General features: G+C 33.3%; 1 protein-coding gene across 1 annotated transcript in view; it reads left to right on the forward strand.

Moving 5' to 3' along the window:
• LOC142330959 (stalled ribosome sensor GCN1-like) overlaps nucleotides 1–26,690 on the forward strand; it is a 74,353-nt gene extending 47,663 nt beyond the window's left edge. The window contains exons 12-18 of the mRNA XM_075376424.1: nucleotides 1,247–1,516; nucleotides 5,245–5,358; nucleotides 8,618–8,848; nucleotides 15,378–15,578; nucleotides 18,929–19,033; nucleotides 22,946–23,161; nucleotides 26,562–26,690. Of these exons, the coding sequence (XP_075232539.1) occupies nucleotides 1,247–1,516; nucleotides 5,245–5,358; nucleotides 8,618–8,848; nucleotides 15,378–15,578; nucleotides 18,929–19,033; nucleotides 22,946–23,161; nucleotides 26,562–26,690 (1,266 nt within the window). The remainder of the gene's footprint in view (nucleotides 1–1,246; nucleotides 1,517–5,244; nucleotides 5,359–8,617; nucleotides 8,849–15,377; nucleotides 15,579–18,928; nucleotides 19,034–22,945; nucleotides 23,162–26,561) is intronic.
• Nucleotides 26,691–27,768: the final 1,078 nt, after the last annotated feature.

Raw genomic sequence — 27,768 nt, forward strand, 5'->3', positions numbered from 1 at the left:
TTCAGTACAACGTGCGTTTCAATGTGAATTCGACAGAGATCCACCACACAAAAACAACATAACACGTCGGTTCAAACGATTCAAAGAAACCGGATCGGTTAAAAAACAGAAATCAACCGGCAGACCAAGTGTACCGGACAATACGGTTGAACTAATTAGAAGTCCTGGGTAGTTCATCCCCCGTCGAAGCGTCGAATTAGGTATTCCAAAATCTACAGTTCACAAAGTTTTACGTAAAAAACTGAAATTACACGCTTATAAAATCAAGATACTGCAGGAATTGAAATCCGATGATGGTGTAAAACGTTTTAATTTCGCTGTTGAAATGTCGGACAGGATAAGTGAAAACGAATCATTTTTAGATGATATAATTTTTACAGACGAAGCTACATTCCATGCGAATGGATGCGTTAACAATTCGCGAATATGGGGCTCTGAAAACCCACACACAATTATTGAGAAACAACGCGATTCGCCTAAAGTTAATGTTTGGTGTGGTGTGATGAAAAATCGTGTAATAGGGCCTTTCTTCTTTGCTGAAAAAACAATTAATGGAGTTGTGTATCTTGACATGTTAACCGATTATTGTTTTCCTCAGCCGGATGAACTCGAAAACATTCATCGAATTAATTTCCAACAAGATGGTGCACCCCCGCACTTCCATCCATTGGTCACGGACTCTTTGAACGAAAAATTTGGAGATCGATGGATAGGCTGGCAAGGACCCATACTTTGGCCTCCAAGGAGTTCAGACCTTGCGTTTTTTTTCTTGTGGGGGTACATCGAAAGCGTTGTTTATACACAAAAAATTCACGATCTAAACCGCTTAAAAAACAGGATTAATGAAGCAATGACAACCATTAACGGAGAAATGTTTGGAGAGAAGTTGTGTATCGTTTGGACATTTGTCGAGCGACTAAGGGCGCACATATTAAAATTTATTAATTATGTAAAACGATATTTTTGATGACAAATTTGAAAAATAAAAAATTAACTGTAAGTAATTCTGTTTTAATTTAGACAATGTTCAAAACCGCACCATTCTTTTATGATAACTCTGTATACTGGAAAAATGATTTTTACTTTTTTTAATTGATAATAAGACTCCTACAAAAGTAGTTTTCATCGTATTAATTAAAACAATAATTTTTTTCTTGTAAAATTACAACCATCATTTCAGCATAAATGATGAATTACTAAATAGGCATACAGTCTAATATAATGTTAATTTTTTTTTTTTTTTCAGGAACTAGAGTATTGTCAAGCAGTAGTATTATCAGTTGTAGATGAAGTCGGAATCCGTGCGATTATGGATCAATTAATGGAAGTTACTAGGTCAGATAAAGTAGAAATGCGTAGAGCAGCTGTCACATTGCTGTGTGCATTTTGTTCGCATTCACGCGCCGATTATTCGCAATACGTACCGCAACTTTTACGTGGGCTTATACATTTATTTACAGATGTCGACAGAGAGGTCTTGCAAACCAGTTGGGAAACCCTTTCAGCAGTTACAAGAGTGAATGTTTACAATATTAAATTTACTTAAAGTTGTCATTTTTATATTAGAATCGTATTATGTTTGCTATTGCATAAACAAAGGCATTCGATAACGTTTTAAAATTATAAAAAAGTCAGGAATGAAATACCTTTGCAAATTAAAAAATGACAGCCATACTTATTATTTTTCAATCCTTTTTATCTCCGTAAATATTAGCTTATCAAAATGTATGTTACTCGATAAAATATTAAGCTTCTTATTTTAAAGAAAGTGACATTTTATTTTTTTAAATCGGTTAATAAATAGCCGAATTATGGCAGAAAATTGATGTAATTTTGTATCTGTAATCTTGTTCTCCACTTTACGTTAAATTCGATTAAATATTAATTTTTTATTTGTTTATTGTTAATTCTAGTATTGTAAATTAGTATCAAATTAACTAATCATTTTCTCACAATAAGATTTAATTCTTATTATTAGGGACAAGGGAAGCAATTTTAGGCCTCAGATTAATAGTAGAAGGAAGATTAAAGAAAAATAACCCACATACTTGGCATTTATAGACCTAGAAAAGGCATTCGATAACAGACTGGAATAAAATGTTCAGCATTTTAAAAAGTTAGGGTTCAAATACAGAGATAGAAGAATAATTGCTAACATTTACAGGAACTAAACAGCAACAGTAATAATTGAAAAACATAAGAAAGAAGCCGTAATAAAAAAGGGAGTCCGACAAGGATGTTCCCTATCCCCGTTACTTTTTAATCTTTACATGGAACTAGCAGTTAATGATGTTAAAGAACAATTTAGATTCGGAGTAACAGTACAAGGTGAAAAGATAAAGATGCTACGATTTGCTGATGATATAGTAATTCTAGCCGAGAGTAAAAAGGATTTAGAAGAAACAATGAACGGCACAGATGAAGTCCTACGCAAGAACTATCACATGAAAATAAACAAGAACAAAACGAAGGTAATGAAACGTAGTAGAAATAACAAAGATGGACCACTGAATGTGAAAATAGGAGGAGAAAAGATTACGGAGGTAGAAGAATTTTGTTATTTGGGAAGTAGAATTACTAAAGATGGACGAACCAGGTGCGATATAAAATGCCGAATAGCACAAGCTAAACGAGCCTTCAGTCAAAAATATAATTTGTTTACATCAAAAATTAATTTAAATGTCAGGAAAAAAAATTTTTGAAAGTATATATTTGGAGTGTTGCTTTATATGGAAGTGAAGCTTGGACGATCGGAGTATCTGAAAAGAAAAGATTAGAAGCTTTTGAAATGTGGTGCTATTGGAGAATGTTAAAATCAGATGGGTGATTAAAGTGACAAATGAAGACGTATTGCGGCAAATAGATAAAGAAAGAAGCATTTGGAAAAATATAGTTAAAAGAAGAGACAGAATTATAGGCCACATACTAAGGCATCCTGGAATAGTCGCTTTAATATTGGAAGGACAGTTAGAAGGAAAAAATTGTGTAGGCAGGCCACGTTTGGAATATGTAAAACAAATTGTTAGGGATGTAGGATGTAGAGGGTATACTGAAATGAAACGACTAGCACTAGATAGGGAATCTTGGAGAGTTGCATCAAACCAGTCAAATGACTGAAGACAAAAAAAATTGCATAAACTAATGTACCTCCCGGTCGCTGTAGCTGGAATAATATTTAAAACGCTCTTACAATCCTTCACAAACAATTTAAGACTGTTTACACATTATATGTTTTATATATACGAGGTGCTACCGAAAAGTTTGAGGAATTTGAATGTCGTGCGTGGACCATTGCTGGTACTTCCTGCTGCCACTAGAGGTGGCTAACAGTACTCTTAGTGAATCAGTGTTCCAACAGCTGTGATGGTGGGAGGCTGCATTTTTTACTTTCGTGCATTTGTGTAACGTTGTGTTTTACTGCTTCGGCGAAGTTCTAAATGGCAGATATTAAAGAACAAGAACTTGCATCAAATTTTGCTTTGCGCTTAAAAAAAACCGGTGCAGAAACCTATGCCATGCTTGTGGAAGCATTTGGTGATAATGCTACAGGTAAAAGTAAAACTTTTTAGCGATAAACGATTCAAAGATGGACAAATGACAGTCGATGACGATGAGCGTTCAGGAAGACCATTAACAAGCGCAACACCATAAAACATCGTGAAAGTGCGAAAAGCTATTGTTGCAGATCGTAAACAAACAATCCACGATGTTTGTGCAATCGTACAAATGTCATACGGGTCCGTGCAACGCATGTTGTCGGACAATTTGAACATGAGATGCATCGCTGCAAAATTCCTACCGAGACTGTTGGAACAGCGACCAGAAACAAAATCGCGTAGCTGTCTGTAGCGAATCGAAAAATTCAGTTAGAGATGACCCTAACTTCATCTCCAACATCATAACCGGTGATGAGACATGGGTGTACGGGTATGACCCTGAAACTTAACACCACTCGTCACAGTGGAAGTCATCAAGTTCACCGCGGACAAAAAAAGCACGGCAACGTGAAGTCCATAACGATTGTTTTTTTCAACATCAAAGGTATTATCCGTAAGGAATTTGTTCCTCTTGGTCAAACTGTCAATGGGATGTTCTATTGTGAAGGTTTGAAGCGTTACGTGAAAGTATTAGGCGCAAACGTTCAGATCTATGGGGTAACAACAGCCGGGTTCTGCACCATGACAACATGCCTGCGCACACATCGCTAGCCGTTCGGAATTTCTTGGCTTCCGAAAAGACGGTAGTGATTCCACTCACCTTATTCGCCTGACCTTGCCCCGTGCGACTTTTTTTCTTTCTCTTTCCGAAAATAAAATTTCAATCGAAAGGCCGTCATTTTAATACAACTGAGGAGATTCAGGAAGAAATTCAGAACGTGCTTCGAACACCTGCAGATTTCCAGGGATGCATGGAATCATGGGAAAATCGCTGGGATCACTGTATCAATGTCCAATGGGATTACTTTGAAGGAGACAATGGAAATTATAAGTTATGTTAAGCTATTTTATTTTTATGGTAAAATTCCCCGAACTTTTGGGTAGCACCTCGTATTATTATTATTTTACTGAAATTATTTATTTTTTTTGTTATTACATATTATTTCTGTGTACTTTTAAATTAAAATTTTATTAATTATTCTATTAATATAAACCACCTATATCTTAATCGGTTAGTTTACAGAGTTAAACTAAACAAACTGCCTGTATGAATGTTCAGACAGTCGATCACAAGCTTTAAACATTAATATTTTGCCATTTCGATGAGATGTACAAACGGAAAATATTCCACGTCTTGTTTGAAGGGAAAGAAAAAGAAAAGAATTATCGAAAAACGAGACTAATGTCGTGACGCATTAGTCGCCTAGATCATTGTTCTCAACATCATAGCGGTTAAAAAATAAAATCCTTCATATAAAATTGTTCATTACCAAAAATGCAGCATAAAAAAAAGAGAATCTTTTGAAAACCGATTCTCACGTTAGAATAAAATCACCAAACGGAATACCGCATCGGTTGTACCGCCCACAAAACTTGTTGATTTGCCGTTGAAGATTTAGATAAATAAAATTGGTTATCAGTCGACCGATTTTTGTTTGTTATGTAAACTCAAAGATGGAGAGTCATTTATTACAACCATAGAGCAAAAGTTTTTATTTCTAAATAGTCAAATATTTTTACATTAACCTATTTTTGTTTTTTTCGTCTTGTCGAAAAATCGATTAATTTTTTTCTATTTTAATTACAGACATTGGATACTATGCAGCAGATCAATCATGTCGGTGATATCCGTCAGGCTGTAAGATTTGCAGTCAGCGATTTAAAAGGATCAGATCTACTGCCTGGATTTTGTTTGCCGAAGGTTTGTGTTCTTTAAAATAGTTTTTTGAGGTCTATATTTGACATCGGTTTATCAGAATAGTTGATAAAACAATTGCAGGAACATTCGAGCATTATATTCGTGCATTTATACCGAAGAAAAAAATATATATATTGAATCGGTTTACAGTTAGTACATTTATTTTATGTGTTTTTTGTTACACATAAATCTAGTGAATTTTTCCACAGAAGCTCTTGAAATTTTTTCTTAAACCTTTTTTCGTTTAAATGTTAGAAGTTTTTTTCTTGTTGATTTAGTAATATTACACTAGAATTCAGGTACCTCACATATTACACTGATAGTCTCAAAAAAAATTTGTTTAATGTATCTCTCTCTCTCTCTCTCTCTCTCTCTCTCTCTCTCTCGTACTTTACACATCTGTAACTACAATTTTTCTATTGCCCTTAGTTTTAAATAAATTGCGCTTCAAAATAAATTAAGGGAAAATATTGTTAAAATCTGTAAAATTTATAATTTTGCATGACCGTATCTGTGTTAGAATGATTTCGCCGATGCTTTTCTTTTATAAATAGCCTCAGGCATATCCCGAATTAATGTCCAACAGAAATCGATTAGCATGTTTGTATTCCGTTTCCCTTTATAGCAACTTTCATCTACAAAATGTCACTTACAGGTTGTCCAGAAAAAATCCAGATATGAGAGTTGGAAATGTATTTTCAAAGACGTATTACATCTCATAGCTCTGTATGAAGTAAGAAGTTGATTAACAATATCGTAGAAATTGTCGGATCTTTGTTTGCCGAGAAAATTTTTGCAAACGTCTTTAAATGAAGCCCAAGTCGTACTTTTTACATTATTTAACACAGAGTTAAATATATCATCTTTGACCGATTCTCTTTTTTGGGGAACGACAAATATTCGTTCACTTACATTCGGAAATTTCTACCTGATGTACAAAATTCCAGGACTATTCTTCTTTAGTGCTTTTATAAAATTTTTCATTAGTCCTAGCTTTATGAAGAGAGGGTACAAATATTTTTTGGTTCAAAAGGGCTCGTGAATAATATTTTTCCCATTTGGAGTTAAGTTGGTCTTGCTTCTTCCACTCTTTGGTAATGTAATGTTTATCCCTAGCTCGGCTGTCCCATTTGCAAAGAAAATACGTGTACTTAGTATAGACTAACTGCGTGCATAACAAAATAGCTATAACTTTCAAATCACCGTATATGTTCCGGCTATGTTTTTTATAATTTATTTTTTCAAGAACGTCTTTCATCACATCATACGTCTCTTTCAAATTAATACCGTAAGCGATCGGTATCGAAGAATATTTATTACCGTTATGTAGTAGAACCACTTTTAAACTATACTTGGACGAATCTATGAAAAGACACAACCGGTCCTCAGGTTTATGAACTTGTCCTAAGTGCAACATAAGCGCATCAATATTGGTGCACTGAACCGTATATTATTTTCATCAAGATAGTTCTTTTTGTCGAAAGCCCAAAAGTTTTGTATTTTTTTAAGTAAATTCCAACCCTGCAATCTTGATTTTTTGATCAATTTAAATCCCTAACCGAGTCATTTATAATTCACCTTGTGTTATAAGATGTTGCTTATCGGAAGTTAAATCAAAATCATTGTCTTCATCAGTACTGCCTGATTCTTCATCGCTGCTTTTGAAATGTACATTCACAGGCGGCTCAGGAACTGGAATAATTTCATTATGAGGTACAGGTGTGATTGTAGATTGCAATGAAGGATATTTTACAGTGCGTTTAGATATTTCAGAAATTCCGCACGCACTTGTTAAACAAAAGTAATAATCGGTTACATGATCCTTTGGTTCGCAGTAAATCCTTTAATTAAAATTTAAATTTTTTTTAAAAATGGTGGATGATAGAAAGATTCCGAGTTCATATTCATTTTCATCATCAAAAAACAGATTAAATTCATGTATCGCATGTTAGGAAACAAATATTATGTTTATCAGTGTTATTATTTGAACCGGTATTCTGCCAGCTCTTCAACTATAAACGCAAACTGAAACTTTTTTTTTGTATATCGCAAATGCCTTTTAAACAAAAACATTGAAAATTTGCTTCCAGTATTTGACTGTCCTGTGATTATCGCAGTCCAATAACATTTGAAATTAATGTATTCCATCCACACGTTTCTTGTAGTTGATTGCGATATAAGATTTCATTGACAATTATCTAATCCCATATGTATCAACCTTTTTTCTCAATCTTGGTGATCCAGAATGCCTCCATTGGGATAATTGAGGCTTAGTTTCAACATCGTATCCGTAAACACACATTTCATCACCTGTTATGACACATTTCAGTAGTTCTGCATCATTGTTGACTTCATTTAACGACTCCTGAGCAACTTCCATTTGCTGCTGTTTTTGTTCAAAATTTGACAATTTTGTAACAAATTTTGTTGTTGCAAGTTTTATATCCAAAACATCCAAAAAAATTTTACGGCATGAGTTGATCGATATCCCAATACAATCAGCAACTTTTCCAATTGTGATTCGGCAATCATTCATAATCATTTTTTTTTTCACTTTTTCCACATTTTTCGTCGGTTGTTGATGTACCGGTCCGCTTATCATCTTCATGTCCTTCTCGGAAACGCTTATATACCACTCGTACGTAGCAGACTCAACAAAAGCAATATTTAACATTTTTTTAAACGTTGCTACACTCTAATCAGTTTTGAATTTTAAAAAAACATTCTCTGATCCATTATTTATACGAATAAAGAAATCGCTGATCGCACCAAAACACCGTGTTATCCTTTTGACTGCTGACTACAGATGTTTGAACATCCAATACGACAATGAAAAAAAACCTTGAGAATCGGACTAATACAACCGACAAAATTCCAAAATTCTCATTATTTTTTTAACACACCTTGTATTCTTGGTGCCTTAAATTTATTTCATTCAGATCAGCTCTCTCCCTCTCTCTTTTCTTTCTTCCTTTCTCTCTTTCTTTTTCTCTTTCTCTCTCTCTCTCTCTCTCTCTGTGTGTGTGTGTGTGTGTGTGTGTGTGTTTATATGACAGATGTCAGTGGCATAATTTTATATCAAAAATAAAAACGATTTTAACGAAAATATGGTTAGTGTCGTGTATTATTTGATTGGATTCAAAGTACGATGAATTGATGAACTGTGTCTCGATTACATCAGACGATTAGAAATAATTAGCGATAAATCAATAATTTTACGAGTATTATCTGTTATTTATTAGTTTATTTGACTATATTGCAGGGTATAACACCAATATTGCCGATATTCAGGGAAGCTATATTGAACGGAGCGCCTGAAGTTAAAGAACAAGCAGCTCAAGGATTAGGCGAAGTGATAAGATTGACAAGTGCTGAAGCGTTGCAACCGTCAGTTGTCCATATAACTGGCCCTCTTATAAGAATATTAGGCGATCGTTTCAATTGGAGTGTAAAAGCTGCAGTTCTGGAAACTCTTGCTATTTTACTCGCAAAGGTATGTGTAATTAAATTACTTATTTTTTTAGAATTGATGAACTGTAACTGTGAATATTTTGTGTTTATTATTTATTTTAGAGATTCGCGGTTGGGTAATTTATACAGAGATTTACTTTGAATTGTTGTGGAAAATATTGCGGTATCAAAATACATTTTGCGTGTTTTTGTGAAAGAGTATACAGTATTTAAAATTTGAAAAGTATTGTTAGGTTTCCAGTTCAATTGTATAAAGGATTCAAATGATATGATGTGTACTGGAAAAAAGTGTGGCTACTCCAATAGAATATAGTTACCGTCTTTTATATTATCATCGCCCGGTGATAAGAGTAAATTACAATTGTACTGGATCCCTGCAACAAACCATTGTTATTGTGTAATGAAAGGAATCCCTTATAAACATAAATATATATATATATGTACATCGTTGTATAATAGACATAGTGTTGCAACTGCAAAATTTGCAATTTTGAGTTAAGACCGTCTGTTCATTCATCTTGAAGAGCTCTACTAAATAAATATACCGGGCATATCTGTATCAATAACCATTAAAATTAGAAACCGGATGTCTACAGCTTTTGAGAGAATATACAAGGTGATTCAGGAGGAACTCATTCTAGAAGCTAAAAGTAAGAAAAACATTCATATAAACATAGGTCCGAAAAATACGCTTTGTTAGCGAGTTATACAGGATGAAAGATTTCGCCCGAGTTTCAGTTCCTTCCTGTAAATTAAGGCTTTATGAAATTCTGGGAAGATCAATTAAGAGGCAAATTCGATTGTTTCTTATGGTTTTTGAGCCGGGAAATAAAAAAAAATTGGTCCCAGAACTGTATTTTTCTTAGTTTGTAAGATATCCCATGTAAAACGCCAAAAATAGCGTGAATATGTACAGGATGATTCAGAAGAATAGGACAATACTTTGACAACTCATTCTAGAGGGTAAAAATAAGGAAAAAGTTCATATAAATATAGGTCCAAAAAAATGCTTCATTAGCGAGTTATACAGGGTGAAAGATTTCGCCCGAGTTTCAGTTCCTTCGGGTAAATTAAGTATTTCTGAAATTCTGGGAACGTCAATTAAGGGCAAATTCAATTGTTTCTTATGGTTTTTGAGCTGGGAAATCGAAAAAATAGGTCCCAGAACTGTATTTCTCCTAGTTTCTATGATATCCCGTGTAAAATGCGAAAAATAACGTGAATATATCAATATATATATATATATATATGTGTGTGTGTGTGTGTGTGTGTGTGTGTGTACAGGTGATTCAGAAGGATAGGGCAATATGTTGACAATTCATTCTAGAGGCTAAAAATAAAAAAAAGTACATATGAATATAGGTCCGGAAAAAATAGGTCCCAGAACTGTATCTGTCAGTTTCTAAGATATCCCATGTAAAACGCCAAAAATAGGGTCAAAAAACACATTTTTTTTTACATTTGTCGTACAATAACGTTGTTAAATTGGCAATAAATCATACATTTTTTAAACATAAATTGAAGAGAATTTAATTCTAAAAAGAAATAAAATTTTAAATGTGTCGACTTATTAACAAGAAAACAGACGAAATCTTTGAAGAAAATGTTACAAAAAAGAAAACAGATTAGGTACAATCATTTTAGACCTACCTAAGAAAACAGATGTATTTAGTAGGGACAGTAATTTTAGACTTACAGAAAACAAGTTGGCAACACTGATCTTTTTCATCACAATTTGTTCAAATACTTCAGAAAGTAGAGTATGGAGGACATTAAATAATAATGGATTGCATCCTTTTCATATTCAGAAAGTGCAACATATCCTGCACCTGGTGACTACACCAGCCAGCTGCAGTTTTGTCGACGGGTTAATAGGAATCGACATTTAATTCCATTTATACTATTTTCACATGAAGCTACTTTTACTCGTAATGGAATAAACAACACACGGAATGCGCATCGGTGGTCTGAAGAAAATCCACATGCTACAGTGGAAAAAAATTTCCAGCAACGATTTTCAGTGAATGTTTGGTGCGGTATCATACATGACCAGTTAAATTGATCCTTTCATACTACAACATTGTGTCACAGGGTGAAATTACCTGGAATTTTTATGTAATGAATTTATTATATTGCTGGAAAATATCCCCTTAGCAAAATGAATTAAAATGTATTACAAACTTGATGAAGCTCCTACACATTTCGCGTTTCTTTTTTTGTAACAGTTTTCGTCGGTTTTGTTGTTAATAATAGTCAACATGTTTAAAATTTTATTTCTTTTTTGTTGACATTATTTACATCAATCTTCTTATAATTAACTTCTCTACAATTTACGTTTTAAAAATGTATGATTTATTGCCAATTTAACAACGTTTTTGTACATCAAATGTAAAAAAATGTTTTTTTACCTTATTTTTGGCATTTCAAATGGGATATCTTAGAAACTAAGAGAGATACAGTTCTGGGACCTATTTTTTTCAATTTCCTAGCTCAAAAACCATACGAACAATTGAATTTGCCCCTTAATTGATCTTCCCAGAATTTCAGAAAGCCTTAATTTACTGAAACTCGGGCGAAATTTTTCATCCTGTATAACTCTGTAACGAAGCATTTTGAGACCTATGTTTATATGAACTTTTTTCTTATTTTTAGCCTCTAGAATGAGTTGTCAAAGTATTGCCCTATCCTCCTGAATCACCTTTAATAGCAAGGTATGTAAAGAAAAGAAAGGAGAAAAAAGATTTTAGATGAAAATATATAATTTAAAGTATTTTTTACCGAAGAAAACTGTGAAATTCTATAAAAAAACTGTGTTTTAAACACATTTGGTGTTTCTGACAGAACTGTTCATACGGTACTGTCCAAAATAATAGAATTTGGCACTATAGAACAAGAAAAAAGGGGCGGTCACCCCACAGATTTAAATACAAGGACAAAGATATCTGTGAAGCAATAAAGGCGCATTTCAACAGATTTCCACGCGTTAAGTCACATAATTGCCATTTATCGACTTCAAAAGAATACTTTCATCCAGAACTAAGTCTGTATAAAATGATGAATTAACGGGGAACATAAGTCGCTCATTACCAGTTACTATACCTACAGTAATGAGTTTAACGAGAAGATCCACCGTCCTAAGAACGAACGGTGTACACTTTGTAATGCATATAGAATGGGTGATGCGAAAAAAGGAAGAGCTAGAAGATCGATATCAAAACCGCATCGCTGAAAAATTATAAGAAAATCTGGTGAGTGAAACTTGCATACACGCCGCTTTTGTTATATAACAAGTTATATATTGCTACCTATTGCTGCAAAGAGTCAGATTTTCTATCAAAGGGTTACTAATTACAACCTTTCAATTTGACATCGGGATGAAAGATTATACTTGTTTTGTGTGGTACGGGGGCTTGGCCAAAGGATCTTCAGAGATCGCCACATACCTTTACTGTGTTCCTATGTGATGTTGATTATAGGTTGCTGCGGTCAAAACAAGAATTTGGTCGTTCTGCAATGTTTCTTGCTGAAAGCATCAGTAAAAATATAACTATTTTTATCTTTTTAAATTTTTCTAACTGTACCATGGACAGAACGAGGAAGACTCTTTTCTTTCTTAGACTTTACGGGATAAGGCAAAAAACTTAAACCCTAAGTCACCCCCAGTCTGAACCTAAGGCAACATTACAAGTAAAGTCCTTAATTAAGGTGACTTTATGGGGACCTGTTGGTGCAATGCCTATTATTAGGAGGGAGAAGAAGATATGAATTTGTATAAAAACTTGCGCCATCAGTAAAAGTTAGTGAACTTCTTTAGTGACTGTCAATGGAATTTAAATCCTGTCAAATCTTTTGATAATACTAACAGTGAGTTTTTTGTTTAAATAAAATATTTATTCGGTTTGGGTTTACACTTTTATTAACAAAAACAATTACTCTGCGGGATAAAACAAGTTAAATCTTTAAAAAAAAAAAAAAAAATGTACATTCGTAAGTGACTTAAGATTACTTTCTTTTTTTGAGACGTACTGTTATATCTGCTATTAAATGCCGGAGAAGAAGAAAATTTAATTCAAATTTTGAACTGCATTATATTATTCCCGTATCACTAAAATTTTATTACATTAGGTTGCTTACGTAAAAATTTGCAACATGAAATGTAACTGTGCTTTTCTTTATTTCTTTCTCTGAAGCAGTTAATTCTATCGATCTGAAATTCCATATATTGCTTCCTAGGGGTGCCTAGAGGTTTACTTATACAAAAATAATGAACCGATCTGTCAGTCAGTTTCATAATGCAGCCATGGAAACATTTTAATTATTAATATAATATCTTTGCGACTGCTGGTTTATCTAAATGTTACATTATTAAAAAAAATATATATTAAGCATTTTATGATAAAAATAATAGCACGTTATTTATTCAAATTTGTTCAAAAAATCGTCGAAGTGAGTCGCTCTAGATTAAAATATCGGTTTTCATTTCCTCCCTGATAAAATGAAATAACACGGTTTCATCTGGAATTAATTTTATTAATGTTTAGTACAGGTAATTTGTCATCAAAATAGGCTGTATTTGAAAATCCTGACCTACCCCGATTAATGTTTTTTCCATATGTTACGGGTGATGAGGGAAGCTTAACTCCAGATTTTTAACATCACCCCCTCCCATAGATTTTTGAAAAACTCAAAAAGTTTTTGAAATGCGTTTTTCTCTGAATTTATGCATTTTAGAGAAAAGTTTTTCAAACGAAAAATGTAGAGGACATTCTCGTCTACAATTAATCTGTTTGAAGTTATGCCGTATAATTTGAAATTGAAATACTAGGTGGCGCTGAAATTGTAAAAAATGTAAACGAGTAGACCGGTTTCGAACATGTGCCCGATTCACAACATTTTCACAAGCTACAGCTCCAAAATGGTAAGTCGTACAAGAAAATTGTTTAAATAAAAGTTGTCTGTTTTTTTTTTTAGATTTCCAAATTCAATACAGACGAAAAACAATTTTTTCCGGTGAAAAACAACTTTTTTTACAACATCAGCGGCACCTAGTATTTCAGTTTCAAATTATACGGCATAACTTCAAAGACATTAATTGTAGGGGAGAATGTCCTATACATTTTTTGTTTGAGAATCTTTTCTCTAAAATGCATAGATTCAGAGAAAAACGCATTTCAAAAACTTTTTGATTTTTTCAAAAATCTTTGGGAGGGGGATGTTAAAAATCTGGGTTAAGTTTCCGTTCCTCATTACCCCTAACGCATGGACAAAAGATCAATCAGTAGGTAAGGATTTTCAAATAAAAATACAAATTGACCGTTCTAAAACTAGACTTTTCACTCTAGGAATCATTTGGTGTTTTTTTAAATGTATTTTGGTTTCTGATAAAACAAATCCGGTGAAAAAACATGTTTTTTACAACTTCAGCGCCATCTAGTATTTCAGTTTCAAATTATATGGCATAACTTCAGATATCAATTATAAAGGAGAATGTCCTATACATTTTTTGTTTGAGAATCTTTTCTCTAAAATGCATAGATTCAGAGAAAAACGCATTTCAAAAACCTTTTGTGTTTTTAAAAAATCTTTGGGGTTTTTAAAAATCTGGGTTAAGCTTCCCTCCCTCATTACCCCTAACGCATGGACAAAAGATCAATTAGTAGGTAAAGATTTTCAAATAAAAATACAAATTGACTGTTCTATTGAAATCGTGAAAATATTATAACGATAAATAATATTAATATTGAAAAATAATTTGCTTTAAAACAGATGTTATAAAATATAAATAAAAACTAATACTCAGTGTGTCTTTTATTATTGACATGTGAATAAGCTAATTACTTTTTTTACCATTATCTTATTCACTACGGCAAGCGAATCGTATTTATACTAATTTAGAAATGGCTGATGTATATTTAATGTATGTTCTCGCACTCTTAAGGAGAGACGGCTGTATCAGGAACACTTTCCCAATCAAGTGTTACCTTCTCACGCGTCGTTTTTGTCCATCCATTCGTAGACGCCTCAAGAGACACAGGAAGCTTTAAAAACCTGAAAAACATGGTAAATCAGGATGATCGTGTTCATTATGTACACCTGAAGGTGTGTTAGATGAAATATCTAACCGTCCTGAAAAAGCTAGCCTTGGAGGGCAGTGTTAGTATTGCAACAGTTTTACCTCGAGATTATACTCTCAGTTTCAGGTATACCAATGGTTTATTTGAAAACGTACTAATCTGAATTTTTTTAATGATATTTTCTTTATCGATGAAGCCGGATTTACACGATCGGGTCATTCTTAATGCCCTCAACGTGTACATTTAGTCGATGGGCTGCTATTCTGAGTGACTGCTTGATTGTTTTTACCTGAAATGCTCGATGGTGAAAGATGTTTGTATTTATCGTCTGCTTATTTGAAGATTAAAATAATTTTCTATCACGGTTAATAATCTATAATTTTTTTTTTCATTTCATGTACCGAAGACTTATTTTCGGTAGAATTTTGTTAATTATTTTGCCTTTTGGTGTGTATATTCATTTTGTTTTCAACACAGGTGGGAGTTATGCTAAAACAGTTTCTGCCGCAATTGCAAACAACGTTTTTGAAAGCACTGAATGACGGCAATCGCCAAGTAAGGTTGAAAGCAGCTGCTGCTCTTAGCCATCTTATCGTTATACATACTCGTGCCGATCCACTATTTACAGATTTACATGCTGGTGTGCGTAATGCTGAAGATCCTGCCATTAGGTTAGTGGTACTTTTTTTTTCTCTTATTTAAACTGTAAAAATAGTAAGTTTTTGTATAGTTACCGGCGTAATCAAAATTTGAAAATGTTTCTAAGCGTTTGGTGAAGTCTGTAATATTCGAATATACGTAAAGTTTAATATGTGATGATCGATCCACGCATGTCGCTGTTGATGAGCTTTTGTTATGTAATTTCAAGAAAGACATTTCTTAGAATTACTTGTGTATAGAATAGTGCTTTGTGGTAGGTAGTGCAGGAAGGGAACGGTTTTTAAATATAATATTAAAAGAAAATGTTAAGAATTAGACGGGTCAGTAAGATTTTAAATAAAATTGTCAAAAGACAAGTAAAAAAGGGAACGGTATTTTGTAAAAAGAACTGATCGTTTGATCATTTATTAACCCGTTAAATGCCAAAATTAAATAAACACTACTTTTTTTTTTTTATTAATTAGTTTATTTCATCTATTTGTAAGTATATAAAGCTAGAAATATTTTCATATCTACAAAAAATTCAGTAATGGGTTAGTAATAAAACGGTTCGTTGACGCACCTTCGGCCAAAAGCATAATATAAAATGTAACTTTGTAAAAACATAAAAAGAAACCAAACTATTTATAAAAGTAGAAAAAACAACTATGAATAAACTACATTAAATTGTTTTTAGTTTATTGTGGATTTATTTTCTCTGCGGTGAATGAAATTCTTTGAAACATTTTGAGTGCAGGTGGTCTTTACATTTTATATACAAAAATATTGTGTGGTTTTTGCACAGCTTACATCGTCTTCTAGCTTTGTTTGCATGTTCAGAAATAACATGCCGTACTTTGTCCAAACGAATATTTTCCAGCAAACTATTTTTTGAAGGCCGACCTTTGGTTGCCAATCATGGAGAAGGAACATTATCTCCCTGAATTTCAGCGATGCACTGTGGTATTTTTATTTCCTCACTTTTGATCAACGATAATACAAGGTACGACCTAAAGTCAATTTGACTGATTTTATCATGGTTTACAAGCCGATATAGTTTCACGAGTTTACTATAACAGAATCGATAGCATTAGTAAACAATGGCCACCACCGCTTTTTTTCACGCACTTTTATTCTATAGTTTCCAATGCCATTGACATGAGAATCCACGCCACCAAAGTTATATCTTTTCTTTCTCTTCTGCTATATCTTTTTGTATTTGCTAATGGGTAAATTCCATTGTGATTACTGGCAGCTGTCACCACTGCATTATCATTTCATCTAGCTACTACAAAACTAGTTTTTTTATCAAATGTACCTCTATCCATCTTCTGCAATACTTTTGAACTCTTTAGTGGGCAATTAGGAAGCCTATTTTCTCTTACAGTGCCGGTAGCAAAATATCCTTTTTCATTGAGTTAATTAAATAGATCATATGTCGAAAAATTAAAATCTAATAATGTGTTAAACAAAGATGGTACACCAATATATAATATGAAAGGTAAAGTCGATAGATGGGTGGAATATATTGAAGAGTTATATGGAGGAAATGAATTAGAAAATGGTGTTATAGAGGAAGAAGAGGAAGTTGAGGAGGATGAAATGGGAGAAACAATACTGAGATCTTAATTTAAGAAAGCATTAGAAGATTTGAATGGCAGAAAGGCTCCTGGCATAGACGGAATACCTGTAGAATTACTGTGCAGTGCAGGTGAGGAAGCGATTGATAGATTATACAAACTGGTGTGTAATATTTATGAAAAAGGGGAATTTCCGTCAGACTTCAAAAAGATGTTATAGTAATGATACCAAAGAAAGCAGCGGCAGATAAATGTGACGAATACAGAAGAATTAGCTTAACTAGTCACACATCAAAAATCTTAACTAGTATTCTATACAGAAGAATTGAGAGGAGAGTGGAACAAGTGTTAGGAGAAGACCAATTTGGTTTCAGGAAAAGTATAGCGACAAGGGTAGCAATTTTAGGCCTCAGATTAATAGTAGAAGGAAGATTAAAGAAAAACAAACCGACATACTTGGCGTTTATAGACCTAGAAAAGGCTTTCGATAACGTAGACTGGAATAAAATGTTCAGCATTTAAAAAAAATTAGGTTCAAATATAGAGATAGAAGAACAATTGCTAACATGTACAGGAACCAAACAGCAACAATAACAATTGAAGAACATAAGAAAGAAGCCCTAATAAGAAAGGGAGTCCGACAAGGATGTTCCCTATCTCCGTTACTTTTTAATCTTTACATGGAACTAGCAGTTAATGATGTTAAAGAACAATTTAGATTCGGAGTAACAGTACAAGGTGAAAAGATAAAGATGCTACGATTTGCCGATGATATAGTAATTCTAACCGAGAGTAAAAAGGATTTAGAAGAAACAATGAACGGCACGGATGAAGTCCTACGCATGAAAATAAACAAGAACCAGACAAAAGTAATGAATTGTATTAGAAATAACAAAGATGGACCACTGAATTTGAAAATAAGAGGAGAAAAGATTACGGAGGTAGAAGAATTTTGTTATTTGGGAAATAGAATTACTAAAGATCAATGAAGCAGGAGCGATATAAAATGCAGAATAGCACAAGCAAACTGAGCCTTCAGTCAGAAATGTAATTTGTTTACATCAAAAATTAATTTAAATGTCAGGAAAAAGATTTTTGAAAGTATATGTTTGGAGTGTCGCTTTATATGGAAATGAAACTTGGTCGATCTGAGTATCTGAGGAGAAAAGATTAGAAGCTTTTGAAATGCGTTGCTAAAGGAGAATGTTAAAAATTAACGGGTGGATAAAGTGACAAATGAAGAGGTACTGAAGCAAATAGATGAAGAAAGAAGCATTTGGAAAAATATAGTTAAAAGAAGAAACAGACTTATAGGCCACATACTAAGGCATCCTGAAATAATCGCTTTAATATTGGAAGGACAGGTAGAAGGAAAAAATTGTGTATCTTGGAGAGCTGCATCAAACCAGTCAAATTACTGAAGACAAAAAAAAAATTGTAACATTGTGTATACACTCTTCCTCGTAAGCATTTTGCGAGTAACATTTTTTAGAGTGATGCAACAAACAGAATATTATTTCTAAAGAATCTCGCACTAATAGAATTAGCTGTAATTCTAATTAAACTGTTAATTCATCGGGATAATGTTTCAAAATCAATCTCGTTTCTCTATCAACTACCCTTGTATTTCTTTACCGTATACTAGACACATTATGATTGATTTCTCTATTTCACTTGATCATTTTAATAACATTTTTTTAAATTTTTTTTTAATCGGTCGTGTCATGCCGATTCCAAGAAATTTGATAACTTAACATTTCATATCTGCCTGTAATTTTTTTTTTTTTAAGATTTTATATTTGTTTCTAGGTTCCAATAGCGATGAATGGTGTTAGAGGGTGTGGTTATTTATTTCAATATTTAATGCAGATTAAACAGACACTACCTCAACCGTTATTGACTCCATTCGTTCGAGTGAGTAGATTGATTTTTCATTATGATTTATATATATATATTATGTTTTTAATTATTTTATACAGCTTGTTATTTTTATTATCAAAAAGGAGATTCTGAAGAGCTGAATTATTTTAATAGCTTATTTTATATTGTATTTTAGTGAATTTTGTATATAATGGGTAAATCAATCTAGAACGGCCGACCAAGTTTGTTATCTTACGTTAGTTAGTAGAGTTAGAACTTGGTCATCCAGAGATTACTCTGTATATGTTTTGAGTAAAGAAATTTTGAAATATTTATTACTGTGATTTTGTTAGTCGAAAAAAATTGAATCAATATTTTTGATAAATAATATTATTAAAAAAAAAATATTTCAGCTATATAAGGAAATGTACACAGATATACAGGGTTATTCAGGAGGATAAGGCAATCAATACTTTGACAACTCATTCTAAAGGCTAAAAAGTAGAAAAAATTTTATATAAATATAGATTCGAAAACACTTCTTTATACAGGGTGAAAGATTTCGCCCGAGTTTCAGTTCCTCCGGGTAAATTAAGGTTTTCTGAAATTCTGGGAAGGTCAATTAAGGGGCAAATTCGATTGTTCCTTATGGTTTTTGCACTGGGAAATTGAAAAAAATTGGTCCCAGAACTGTATCTATTCTAGTTTCTAAGATATCCCATGTAAAACGCCAAAAATAGTTGTGTGTATATATATATATATATATATATATATGTACAGAGTGATTCAGAAGGATAGGGCAATACTTTGATAACACTATTTAGAGGCTAAAAATAAGAAAAAAGTTCATATAAATATAGGTCCGAAAACACTTCATTAGCGAGTTATACAGGGTGAAAGATTTCACCCGAGTTTCACATCCTCTGGATAAATTAAGGATTTCTGAAATTCTGGGAAGGTCAATTAAGGGGCAAATTCAATTGTTTCTTATGGTTTTTGAGCTGGGAAATCGAAAAAAAATAGGCCCCAGAACTGTTTCTCTCTTAATTTCTAAAATGCCAAAAATAGGGTCGAAAAACACATTTTTTACGCTTGAACAAAAAAATGTGTTTGAAGAACACATTTCAAACGTAAAAAATGTGTTTTGACCCTATTTTTGGCGTTTTACATGGTATAATTTAGAAATTATGAGAGATACAGTTCTGGGACTAATTTTTTTTTGATTTCCCAGCTCAAAAACCATAAGAAACAATTGAATTTGCCCGTTAATTGACCTTCTCAGAATTTCAGAAAGCCTTAACTAACCTGGAGGAACTGCAACTCGGGCAAAATCTTTCATCCTGTATAACTCGCTAACAAAGCGTTTTCGGACTTATGTTTATATGAACTTTTTATATATATATATATATAGAATGATTATATATATACAAATTTGATTGTTTCTTACGGTTTTTGAGCGGGGAAATTGAAAAAAAATAGGTCCCAGAACTGTTTCTCTCTTAATTTTTAAAATACCCATGTAAAATGCCAAAAATAGGGTTGAAAAACACATTTTTTTTACATTTGACGTACAATAACGTTGTTAAATTGGCAATAAATCGTACATTTGTTAAACATAAATTGTAGAGAATTTAATTTTGAGAAGATTGATGTAAATAATGTCAACAGAAAACAAATAAAATTTTAAACATGTCGATTTTTATTAACAACAAAACCGATGAAAACTTACAAGAAAATGTTACAAAAAAAAAAAGAAAACAGATGTGTGTAAGTAGGTACAATAATTTTAGACCTACGGAAAACAAGTTGGCAACACTGATTTTTTTTCATCACAATTTGTTTAAATACATCACAAATTGTTTCAGTTAATTGTGGTAACAGGTTAAATAACCATTCGCTGATCAATCGTGCTTGCAGTATTACGTCGAATTCTTATCGTAAAAATTTCAGAAAACTGTTAAGAAGTGTAATTTTGTATTCACTTTACAGTGCATAAAAATCAAGTTTGTAAAAAAAGTGGAATTCTGTTTAGTTTTGTTTTGAAAAATGCTGCGTATCTTCAATAATGCCGAATATGCCGATGTGATTTTCATCTATGGATTTTGCAATGGAAGTGCTGCGGCAGCAGTTAAAGGAATATCGACATAGGTATCCTGGTCATGTTGTACCGAATCGTAAAATATTTATTATAATTTTTAATAATCTTCTTGAGAACGGTACATTTCCCAGCGCTCATATTTCATCTGAACGACAAGCAAATCACGCGGATGATGGTGAAAACATTCAGAAGATGGTTCAACGTAGTCCGGCAACGATTACACGATTAATTGCAACACAGCGTAATATTTCACAAAGTAGAGTATGGAAGATTTAAAATAATAATGGATTGCATCCTTTTCATATTCAGAAAGTTCAACATCTCCAGCCTGTAGTCCGGTAACGAGCACACAATTAATTGCAACACGGCTCAATATTTCAATTAAACAACCAATTTAACATCGTTATTGTACGTCAAACGTAAAAAAATGGGTTTTTTGACCCTATTTTTGGCGTTTTACATGGGATATCTTAGAAACTAAGAGAGATACAGTTCTGGGACCTATTTTTTTCAATTTCCTATCTCAAAAACCATAAGAAATAATTGAATTTGCCCGTTAATTGACCATCCCAGAAAGCCTTAATTTATCCGGAGGAACTGAAAATTGGGTGAAATCTTTCACCCTGAATAACTCCCTAACTAAGCGTTTTCAGACCTATGTTTATATGAATTTTTTTCTTATTTTTAGTCTCTACAATGAGTTGTGAAAGTATTGCCTTATCCTTCTGAATCAGCCTGTATAGCACGTCGATGATACCGACTTAACAAATTTACACACCTGACGCTTAGTAGTGCAAATGAATTTATCCCTCTTAACATGTGGAAAGCTAAGCCGATCTGCTGTTCCCTGGCAGGACAAAAACTACTGCAATCCGCTAAAGAATTGTCACACAGGTTTAGGTAATTTCAATCAAAGGCCTATACAAGAGAATTGCTCTCTGCCGTACAGAACGCAAGAGCTGTATGCATCGAGTGTTACGGTGTGCTAAACATAAATCACGGCTGAATTATGTGGATACAGTTTCTCAGACGACACAGTCGCCTGTCGTACGGAGAATAGTTTGAGCCATAGTAGATCAAGACAATCTCCACAGTTGATCGGACTTCACCGCCGGTTGATGTGGCAAAGATGTTTGTCAGTTTTTCCTACATTGTCGTTTAGTTCTGGGTTTGTGAGGTATAAGGTGCAGGTTAGAGTATCCTGTTTGTTATTGGAGACTCGCGAAATGAATTAATCATTCCCTTTTCTTTTGACGATCTACTGTATGCCTCAAGTAATTCCCGTGACACTTTCCTCTAGAAATAAAGGCTTATTTTTTTATCTCAACTTCTGGATACTGCACTATGATATCTTTAGTCTAATTACAATAAGTATATTCTCGGTCAGAAACATCGGTGTAACCAAGAAGAATAAGCATTCTGTATTGAAATCCGGTAAAGATAAATCGTGCCCTCAAGTGATCGTCTTAGCTACTTGACCTGTGCAAGTCGATGGAATGAACGGTTAACGGTCATCTAGTGTGGTACCATGAGAAACTCCCTAATTAGCCCTGAACAATGCGGTTTCCACAAGGTAAATCATCTGTCGATCATGTAGTGGCCCTTAATTTGTTATTCATCAAAAAGACATATTCTTGTCATACAATGAGGTATTGATTCGCAAAACAACATATTTTCTTTGATCGATCTGTCCCTATCGCATTCATATCTCGCAAAACATAACAACTTAGAAATTACCACATCAACTGACTTATTACCGTCTACCGCCTGTGTAATATCGACCTAACAATTTTTGCATTGTTTTATTTTATACCGTAATGTGTAATTTTGCATATATTTTTTTTATAAATGTACCATTTTAATTTCAGACAATGAATCACAGCAGCAATGAGATGAAACAGTTGGTCGCAAGAGTTTGTTCATATTTGGCACGGGTCGAACCGGATCTTGCTCCTGAATTTTTGAGAGCTGCCATACCTATGCTTGTCAACGGTACTAAAGAGAAAAATAGTTACGTTAAGGCAAACAGTGAATTATCACTAGTCGCTGTTCTTAGATTGAGACAGGGTGATACTGTTCAACAGGTTAGATAAGTATAATATTATTTGTTAAATTATTTTTTACCGCAATATAAATTGTTTTATTCAGAATATATTAATGAATAACTTTTAATTTGCATTATAGTTAATTACACCTAATTGATGTGCCTCGAGAATTTTGGTATTTTGATGTGCACTATCGCTTTTAAATACGATCCTTTAACTGTTTAGTGGCAGTCATTTTTTCACAGTATTTATTAAAAATGCACCACCCTCTCCTTTCTTACGTGCAAAAATTATGAATTGGACAACGTAATTACGTTGTCCAAATCATTACCAATTACTAAATTAATTACTAATTTTAAATAAATTTAGATTTTACATTTGTAGAGATAAAAAGTGATTTAGAGGCCAACACCGTACACACGTATATACAAACATTTAACGTCTGGAAAATTTCCATTTGGTTTTTTTTGGGGTTCATAAGCTGTCAAAACGTAAAGATTTGGTGCAAATCATATAGGCCAAATTGGACCGTTTTCAGTGTAGTGCTATCTAGACGGGAAAGTAAAAAGCATAATTGAAAACCAGTGTTTCTTCCAAACCTTCATTTCCGCACGGCAAAAAGTTTTTAAAAAATTAATTATTTTTAGATTAGGACAAATGTGGACTCTAGGGATGGTGGTCGAGGGTTTTCCCAGATCATTTTTTCCAATCTATCCCTTCTGTCAACATCGCAGTTTGCGGCCTGGCGTTTGTCATGGAGAAGGATTACATCTCTCTGATGGCCGTGCCCTATCTTTTTGTTTCGGTCGGTGGTTTTTGGTTGACTGTAGCAGCCGGCAATTTTAAGCTACGTTCACAGTTCGTTGAACTGTTGAAATCGACGATTAAAACTTTCTTCGAATCAAAAAAATCATTGCAAGAACTTTTCTGGCCGACAGACAGGTTTTGGTCTTCAATGGACAGCCCTCACTCATCCTTCCTTTGCCGCCCCTTACTCATCATTTTTGATTCCAGAGAGTAATGATAGACCTTCCTCTCATCAAATGTGACGATTGTCCCCATCTTGCCAAAATCGATTTAGAAGTCTCTTACAGATCTCCAACCTGACCTGTTTTTGATTTTGGTCGATAACCTCTGAATAGCACAAGCGAAACGAGCCTTCAGTCAGAAATATAATTTGTTAACATCAAAAATTAATTTAATGTCAGGAAAAAATTTTTGAAAGTATATGTTTGGAGTGTCGCTTTATATGGAAGTGAAGCTTGGACGATCGGAGTATCTGAGAAGAAAAGATTAGAAGCTTTTGAAATGCGGTACTATAGGAGAATGTTAAAAATCAGACGGGTGGATAAAGTGACAAATGAAGAGGTGTATAGGCCACATACTAAGGCATCCTGGAATATTGGAACGTCTTCAGTCATTTGACTGGTTTGATGCAGCTCTCCAAGATTCCCTATCTAGTGCTAGTCGTTTCATTTCAGTATACCCTCTACATCCTACATCCCCAACAATTTGTTTTACATACTCCAAACGTGGCCTGCCTACACAATTTTTCCCTTCTACCTGTCCTTCCAATATTAAAGCGACTATTCCAGGATGCCGTAGTATGTGGCCTATAAGTCTGTCTCTTCTTTTAACTATATTTTTCCAAATGCTTCTTTCTTCATATATTTGCCGCAATACCTCTTCATTTGTCACTTTATCCAGCCATCTGATTTTTAACATTCTCCTATAGCACCGCATTTCAAAAGCTTCTAATCTTTTCTTCTCAGATACTCTGATCGTCCAAGTTTCACTTCCATATAAAGCGACACTCCAAACATACACTTTCAAAAATCTTTTCCTTTTTATTACACACCAGTTTGTATAATCTATCAATCGTTTCCTCACCTGCACTGCGCAGTAATTCTACAGGTATTCCGTCTATTCCAGGAGCCTTTCTGCCATTTAAATCTTTTAATGCTCTCTTAAATTCAGATCTCAGTATTGTTTCTCCCATTTCATCCTCTTCAACTTCCTCTTCTTCCTCTAGAACACCATTTTCTAATTCATTTCCTCCGTATAACTCTTCAATATATTCCACCCATCTATCGACTTTACCTTTCGTATTATATATTGGTGTACGATCTTTGTTTAACACATTATTAGATTTTAATTTATGTACCCCAAAATTTTCCTTAACTTTCCTGTATGCTCCGTCTATTTTACCAATGTTCATTTCTCTTTCCACTTCTGAACACTTTTCTTTAATCCACTCTTCTTTCACCAGTTTGCACTTCCTGTTTATAGCATTTCTTAATTTCCGATAGTTCCTTTTACTTTCTTCATCGCTAGCATTCTTATATTTTCTACGTTCATCCATCAGCTGTAATATATCGTCTGAAACCCAAGGTTTCTACCGGTTCTCTTTATTCCGCCTAAGTTTGCTTCTGCTGATTTAAGAATTTTCTTTTTAACATTCTCCCATTCTTCTTCTACATTTTCTACCTTATCTTTTTTACTCAGACCTCTTGTGATGTCCTCCTCAAAAATCTTCTTTACCTCCTCTTCCTCAAGCTTCTCTAAATTCCACCGATTCATCTGACACCTTTTCTTCAGGTTTTTAAATCCCAATTTACATTTCATTATCACCAAATTATGGTCGCTATCAATGTCTGCTCCAGGGTAAGTTTTGCAGTCAACGAGTTGATTTCTAAATCTTTGCTTAACCATGATATAATCTATCTGATACCTTCCAGTATCGCCTGGCTTTTTCCAAGTGTATATTCTTCTATTATGATTTTTAAATTGGGTGTTGGCAATTACTAAATTATACTTCGTGCAAAACTCTATAAGTCGGTCCCCTCTTTCATTCCTTTTGCCCAGCCCGTATTCACCCACTATATTTCCTTCCTTGCCTTTTCCAATGCTTGCATTCCAATCTCCAACTATTATTAAATTTTCATCTCCTTTTACGTGTTTAATTGCTTCATCAATCTCTTCGTATACACACTCTACCTCATCACCATCATGGGCGCTTGTAGACATATAGACGTTAACAATCGTTGTCGGTTTAGGTTTTGATTTTATCCTTATTATTATGATTCTATCGCTATGCATTTTGAAGTACTCTACTCTCTTTCCTATCTTCATGTTCATTGCGAAACCTTTCCTGCCTGCCCATTATTTGAAGTTGAGTTAATTACTCTAAAATCACCTGACCAAAAGTCGCCTTCCTCTTCCCACCGAACCTCACTAATTCCTACTATATCCACATTTGTCCTACCATTTCCCTTTTTAAATTTTCTAGCCTACCAACCTTTTTCAAGCTTCTAACATTCCACGCTCCGACTCGTAGAATATTATTTTTTAATTTTCTTAGATTATTATACAAGTTATAATTTTTTATTTATTTTAAATAAATGTTTAAAATGTTTACGTTATTTATTTTCGGTTACAGAGTTGTATGAATCTTTTGGAAATTGGAGCACGTGAATCACTGAGCGATGTAATTACAAAAGTTTTAAGAAAAGTAGCGATTCAACCAGAAGGTAAAGAAGAAGAGCTAGACGATACACTTTTAACTTGATCGACGCATCGTATTTTCTTTTTTGTTTATTATGATTATTATAATATTTCCATACACATAATTCATGTATCACTTCTTTTTTTTATATGTACTACTGATTATTGATCGATTGTAATTAGATTAATTTAAAAAAATTAATATGTCGGTGATATATTTAAAAGTTGTAATTAAAAGAAACATCTATTTTATTTTAAAAACCGATGGTTTACTTTGTTCGTTTAAAAGAACTGTTCTTAATAAATTATAACTATTGTAATGGAATTAAATTATTGTTATTATTATTACCGTTCATTATTTTATTAAAATAAACTTGTATTAAATAGTAAATAAACTTTGGAAAATTTATTTCAGTTTGTTAACGAGTTTATTTTTTTTATTGCAATAAATAAAACTGTATGCTTATTATGTTACTAGGATTTTTTGATAGTACGTAATTTATTATGATCGAATGCTTTCATTGCAGTGCGAGAACTGTAATTATACAGTTATCGTGTTAAAAATTACAATTTTGTAAGTTCTCTTCAAGCACTAAGATGCGATTATGTAATTTTGGTGATTAGACTGGATTATATGCATATTTTCAATATATTTACCATATTTTTCAGTAGGGTACCTTTTGAAACTACAAGGTGTCCCACAAGGTGTATTGGTAGGTATTGAAATAATAAAAAGGCATGTGTAAATGTAAATGTAATTTTTATTATTACCATCCATTTAGAGTAAATGTTGGAAGTGGTCGCCATCTTCTGGAATACAAGCTTCAATTTTTTTACAGCGTTTCTTGCAACTTTTTTCAAAATTTCTGGCTGGATATTTAATACAGCTTGTTCAATATTGAATTTCAATTGTTCAAGTGTTTGTGGTTTGTTGCTGTAGGCTTTTTCTTTGAGGTAACCCCGTAGAAAAAAATTCAGCCGCAGTCAAATCTGAGATCTTGGTAGCCACAAGCCTCGACCGATAACACGATTACCAAAGAATTCCTTGACGAAATCAGAAGTTGAACCTGCGTAGTGCGATGTCGCTCCGTCATGTTGTAGCCAGCAGTGTCTGTCTTCCTCTTCCAACAGTGCGATGAACT

The sequence above is a fragment of the Lycorma delicatula genome, chromosome 10 (genome assembly GCF_047948215.1).
Source record: "Lycorma delicatula isolate Av1 chromosome 10, ASM4794821v1, whole genome shotgun sequence".
Lineage (NCBI taxonomy): Eukaryota > Metazoa > Arthropoda > Insecta > Hemiptera > Fulgoridae > Lycorma > Lycorma delicatula.